Here is a 6,466-nt window from a genome sequence, read left to right on the forward strand (position 1 = left end):
TCTGTTGCCCAGGCTGGTCTTGAACTCCTGTCCTCAAGTAATCTTCCTGCCTCAGCCTCCAGAGTGGCTAGGACAACAGGCATGTACCATCATGCCTGACTAAATTTTTTTTTTATTTTTTTGTGTGTGGATGGGGGTCTCACTATGTTGCCAAAGTTGGTCTCAAACTCTTGGGCTCAACTGATCCTCCTGCCTCAGCCTCCCAAAGTGCTGGAGTTACAGGCATAAGACTCTGCATCTGGCCTGTGCTTCCCTTTATACCGTGGGGCTTAAGGCTCCCCACAACTCCAGGAGGAAAGGATGCTCAACTTTACCTTCATTACTCAGGTGAGACTGCCAGGTGGAGGGTATGGACAGGGGTGGGGCAGAGTGGGGAGAGTGAGAGCTTGCCCTTGCCACTATCTCACTCCCATCTTGGGGCAGGGATGTGGGGAGGCCTGAATGAGAGGCCTAAATGAGAGGCCTCTGCCTGGACTAGACAAGGAAGAGCAAGCCTAGAACCTGAAAGGTGGAGCTTGCAGTGAACTGAGATCTGGCCACTGCACTCCAGTTTGGGCACAGAGGAATTCTCAGAATCTTTTAAACTAAATGACTTCTATAAAGCAAACAGACGCACGTTCATTTGTAATTATTACATAAAGTTGACTGTTACTGACTATTTTATAGTGTTGGACCTGAAGGGGTGTGTAATACGTGTTTACAGAAGGAGAGAGAGGGAGAGATTGAGGCCCGACAGCAAAGCATCGCAATTTCTTACAAAGGACTGGACTGAGCCAGGCACTGTGTTATGTCCTCAAGTGTGCTGATTCATCAAAAGCTCATTGCCACCCAAGGCAGGCATGATAATTATATCAGTCTGTTTTTATGCTGCTGATAAAGACATCCCCATGACTGGGTAATTTATTTATTTATTTATTTATTATTATTATTTTTATTTTTTTTGAGACGGAGTCTCACTCTGTCGCCCAAACTGGAGTGCAGTGGCCAGATCTCAGCTCACTGCAAGCTCCACCTTTCAGGTTCACGCCATTCTCCTGCCTCAGCCTCCCGAGTAGCTGGGACTATAGGCGCCCGCCACCTCGCCTGGCTAGTTTTTTGTATTTTTTTTTTTTTTTAGTAGAGACGGGGTTTCACTGTGTTAGCCAGGATGGTCTCGATCTCCCGACCTTGTGATCCACCCGTCTCGGCCTCCCAAAGTGCTGGGATTACAGGCTTGAGCCACCGCGCCCGGCCGACTGGGTAATTTATAAAGAAAAAGAGGTTGAATGGACTCACAGTTCCACGTGGCCAGGGAGGCCTCACAATCATGGTGGAAGGCAAAAGGCACTTCTTACATGGCAGCGGCAAGAGAGAATGAGACAAAAACAAGCAAAAGGGGTTTCCCCTTATAAAACCATCAGATCCCATGAGACTTATTCACGACCACAAGGACAGTATGGGGGAAACCACCCCCATGATTCAATTATCTCCCACCGAGTCCCTCCCATAACATGTGGGAATTGTGGGAGCTACCATTCAAGATAAGATTTTGGTGGTGCCACAGCCAAACCATATCAATTATTATTCCTTTCACACAGATGAAAATACTAGGGACAGAAATGTAAAGTGACTTGCCCAAGGTCAGGCAGCTGCCAAGTGACAGTGCCAGGATTTGAAACCAGAGCCCATATCTGCTGTCTCAGTTTTCTTCTTCCTCCCTACCTTTTGCCAGCCACGACCTTGAATGGGGGTAAGGAAGAGAAAGGAAGCTGGGGGAGACAGAGCTTGGGTGGTCTGGCTTTCTCATCAAAATTACAGACCAATATGATACTACAGAAAAGGAGTTAGGGATCTGGGTTCAGGTCCTGACTGTCACTTCTTCACAGTGACTTTTCATTGCTAGACTCTGCCTTCACATCTGTAAAATGGGGAGAATTATAATACTGGTTCAAAAAGGTACCATGAGGAGAAAGAAAAAGCAGAGACAGATTTGGGAGCCAGGCGCGGTGGCTCCCACCTGCAATCCCAACACTTTGGGAACCTGACGAGGGAGGATCACTTGAGGTCAGGAGTTCAAGAGCAGCCTGGCCAACATGGTAAAACCCTGTCTCTACTAAAATTACAAAAAAAAAAAAAAAAGTCAACATGGTGGCACAGGCCTGTAGTCCCAGCTACTCAGGAGACTGAGGCAGGAGAATTAGTTGAACCCGGGAGGCGGAGGTTGCAGTAAGCCAAGATCACACCACTGCCTTCCACTCTGGGTGACAGAGCAAGACTCTATCTCAAAAAAAAAAAAAAGAGAAAAGGATTTGGATCCTTTTCTCAGGATCAGCAAATTATAGCTGAGGGACACAGCCAGCCTGCAGTCTGTTTTTGCAAATAAAGTTTTATTGGAATAAATGAAGTTGTCAAGACTGTTTCTGTATTGTTTACGGCTGCTTATAGTCTGCAAAGCCTAAAATATTTGCTATCTGCTATCTGGTCAACTTGAGAAAGTGTGCCAACCCCTGGCCTTAGATGCTATGAAAACGAGAAGTACCACTGTGCCTCAGCACACAGCATTAGGCATTTCCAGCATCTTCCATCAGCTCTGGTTCTTATTCAGAATTGCCCTCCCTTGACCCCCTACCGAAATGTAGAGGTGCATTTCAAATCTATTTCTGAAAAACAAAGCAAACAACTCTCCCAAGAGTGAAGAAATCAAACTCCCAAAGGCTGTTTCAGTGACCTGCATATAGTTCTAGCTGACATTGGGTGCTGGAAAAGTCACCGCAGGGCACAGTCACTTACTTGCAGTTTTTACACTTGAGGCCAAAAAGCATCCCTTTCCCACAGACTGTGCATGTCTGAGACATCCAGTACTTGGTGGAAAACCTGTGGAAAAGAGACAGAAAATGTTCAAGGTTAAAGAAACGGCAACTGACCTATGTCTAGAGGGATGAAGCACTTGAACAGCAAGCACACGAACCCTGGATTCCAGTCCTGTTTCTTCCGAGCTGTGTGACTTATTCAAGTTGCTTAAACCACTGGAACCTCTGTTTCCCCATCTGTAAACTCCAGATAATAATAGTATCGATCTCGTAGGTTACTGGGGAGATTAAATGAGGTCAGTCAGGCATGTCAAGGGCTCCGTACAGTGCCTGGTACATAGTAAGCACTCAGTAAATTGGGTTGTGACTGTACTATTACCTTGAACATTCATAAGGGTCATTCATTTGTTCAACAAATATTGCCTGGTGGCCTACTATATGCCAAGGTCAGTTCTGGGACAGAGCAATGGATAGGGCTGGAACTGCCTGCAGAAAGCTACAAAGCAAGGTGGAGCCTCCTGGGGGACCCACTGAACCATCTCCCATCAGTTGCTGGTCACACCACCTGGGGAGTATCAAAGGGAGCCCTCCCCTCCCAAAAGACCTGAGAACCCAAACTTCAGTGGCAGAGAAGAGTCTCTGAAAGTGAAAGTCATTTCAGACCATCAGCTCACCTTGCTCTCCAACCCCATCCACTTGCTGCAAACATGGGCAGTTTGGAGGTCTCCCGTGTACAGCTATAAACCAACTGGAGCAGAGGTGCATTCGATTAACTCCCTGAGCACATCTCCCCTCAATATTGCCAGGGTGCTTTCTTCCCCAAGAGATAGGAGGCAGCGGCAGGACCGGGCCCAAGAAAAGTACTGAAGGTTGCCAGGTCACAGTTAATTTTAATTTTCAATTTGTGTCACCGTCAGCAGGAGTTGTATCTAATCTCCACTGCCTCAGAGTGTCAAAAGGGAAATCGGAAGTGATTACATAACTTGGAGTCGGAGAATTTCGAGGGAAAGGTTGCATCCCTCTGTTGGACCGTTTTGCCTGATTTGGGTCAGTCACTCTCCAAACACAACAAGCCACAGCCCAAAGCCTCCAAATCTAAGCAAATAGCAATATTCTGAGCAAAGACGCTTACTGCCAAGAAAACTCTCCCTCTCTGGTTTTGGATTTGTGAGTTGGTCAAGCCCTTTCTTTCCCTTCGGCAGAGCCAGTGAGTTTAGCAGACTCTGTTTTGCAGAATTTGGCAGCTTCGGGGAATGGCAGTGAAGGAGCGTGTATTTCACTCATCAGCCAGCCACACAGGAATGGCGGGCAGGCGTCAGAAGCAGTGGGTGACAGTTTTTTCTCCTTTCTAGCCCTCTCTTGTTCTTGGGATCAGCTCTGACTCTTCCCCAGCTCTGGCTGAAGTGACTTTGATGGCAGCAGATGGGATTTTAATTTCATCTCTTCACTAAGGCTGGGGTGAGTCCAGTTCTCTCTACCTCCTGGCATTAAGCCCAGGGAGAAACACAGGGAGAGACTGAAGAGTAGTAGGTCATCCCAAGTCTCAGCTCCTCTGGGAAGACATTCCTACAATTAACAGGTTGTCTCCCTCCTCTGGGCATCAGCTTTTGAATCTTAGGGACTACCAGAGAGCCTGGGGGCTGGGCGATCTAAGGGGTGGGGCTGAGCCAGAGGCATGGCCAATCCAGGAGCCAAGCTGAGCCAGAGGAGTGGCTGACCCAGGGGTGTGGCCGAGCCAAGGGCGTGGCTGAGCCAGGGGCGTAGCCAATCCAAGAATGGGTATGAGTCAGAGGCAGGGCCAGTCCAGGGAGCATGGTCGATCAAGGGGCGTGGCCAATCCAGGGCTGGAGCAGAGCCAGAGAGCAGTTGAGGAGGAAAATACCAAAAACGGCCCTCGTCTTTGATGCCCTTCTCTCTGCAGCTCAAGGCCTGACCATTCACGTGCCTATCACACACTTCTCACTGCTTCCTCCAAAGTTTTCTCATTTAAGCCTTAACAACTATCCTGTCAACACACTTCTTTCAAAAACTGTTGACTAGATGCCATTCCGTGAGTCCCCATCATGAGAATGCTCATCTCCACCATGGCCCCAGCTATGGTGATGCATCTGGCCCTGCTATCACCCCACCTTGTCACCCTGATCTCTCCATACTGTCGTGGTCTGTTAACTATCTGACCCTGCCCTAGAGCACAAGCTCCCCAAGGGAACAGGCCTTATGTCTTGGTCAGGGCTGTAACCGTGGCACAGAAACTCTGTAAATACAAGTGGAAAGAATCCATGAATGAGTGAACAGGTCCCCCAGCGAGTTCACAGAGGCCCTGGTGCTAGGAAAACTCAGCAGGGTGTCAAAAGAACACAAAGTACTGAGGCTAATTAGCTTTTCGACCTATCGCTTAATCTCCCAGGGCCTCAGTTTGCCTATCTGTCCAATGGCCATGAGCACACTTGTCCCGCTCACCCTCCTAAGTTTGTGAGGAGACTGGAACTACCAAGATGAAATGGGGAAAGCTAAATCCAGGGAGTTAAAGGACTTCTTATAAGGGATGCCTGGTATATGCAAACCCCCCTCCCCAAAAGGGCAGGTATAGCCCTGGAGAGGACCACCTGTTCCATGCACCCAGCAGGGCTAGAGCTCTGGACTGACCTCCACCACACCAGAGAATGGACACCTGCAATCTTGTGTATTCTGGGTGAGGAGACCAAAAATTAGGACATAAAGCATTAATCTTAAGAATGATACTGTTTATTAAGTGTTTGTTATGTGCCAGGCCCTGTGCTGAGCACTTTACATATATTATCTCATTTAATCTGCACAGTCACCCTATAGGTAGGCAGAATCATCTAAGGAAAAAATTGAGCCTCAGAAAGGTTAAGTAACTTCCTCAAGGTTGCACAGCTATACTAGCTGGGATTGGAACATGGGTCAGTCTGATTCCAAAGCCCTGGCTTTTAACTGCTATGTGCTAATTTTATAAGGGTCAGATTAGTAAGAAGCAGATGTCTCAGTCCCCTGGTTGCCACTTTAAAGTTTAGCCTAGCAGAGGAGAAAGACACATGGTGATGTAGGTGCTGGAGCTCAATAGCCCAGCCTTCTCTCACCCCAGGGCAGGGGCCAGAGCCCCCACCCCTCACAGGGCTGTGAAGTAGGCACCAGTGCACACAGGAATCCAGCCTACCTGTGCTTGATGGAGTTGCCGAGATCTCTGCGAGGGATCTGCGGGGACCAACGTGGCACAGAGAGTGTGTCTACAGAGAGAAGAGAACAGCCTGTTACACAAAGGGTCAGAGACTGGGGTGGGCTCTGGCAAGCCCTGGAAGGAAAAGGGGGGGCTTGTCACCCTCAGGAAGGACACCAGTTGCCATCACTTGCTAAACCAAAGCCAAGTGGAACACTGGTTTGGCTTGTTACCTCAACTCACGCAAGGTCCCCTGGGCAGGGCTGCCAGGGGATGCCTTAAATGAAGCCAGCTGTGGAATGAATAAAAGGGAGCATCACTTCCATTTACAGAGTGCTTGGTGTGTGCCAAGCATGTGCTAAGTGATTCACATACCTTAGCTTGCTACATTCTCCAAATGACCCCAAGAATAGGGGTTGCTAGCATCTTCACCTTACAGAAGAAAAAACTAAGGGTTGGAGAGGGGAAGTCACTTGCTCTAGGTCATATACCTTAGAGG

General features: G+C 48.4%; 1 protein-coding gene across 1 annotated transcript in view; it reads right to left on the minus strand.

Moving 5' to 3' along the window:
* The window catches only part of KSR2 (kinase suppressor of ras 2), a 509,446-nt gene that overhangs the window by 107,224 nt on the left and 395,756 nt on the right, over positions 1-6,466 (minus strand). Inside the window, exons 5-6 of the mRNA XM_011928738.1 lie at positions 5,968-6,037; positions 2,770-2,853 (exon numbers count right to left, since the gene is read on the minus strand). Coding sequence (XP_011784128.1) covers positions 2,770-2,853; positions 5,968-6,037 — 154 coding nt within the window. The remainder of the gene's footprint in view (positions 1-2,769; positions 2,854-5,967; positions 6,038-6,466) is intronic.

The sequence above is a fragment of the Colobus angolensis genome, unplaced genomic scaffold, assembly GCF_000951035.1.
Source record: "Colobus angolensis palliatus isolate OR3802 unplaced genomic scaffold, Cang.pa_1.0 Scaffold79, whole genome shotgun sequence".
Classification (NCBI taxonomy): domain Eukaryota; kingdom Metazoa; phylum Chordata; class Mammalia; order Primates; family Cercopithecidae; genus Colobus; species Colobus angolensis.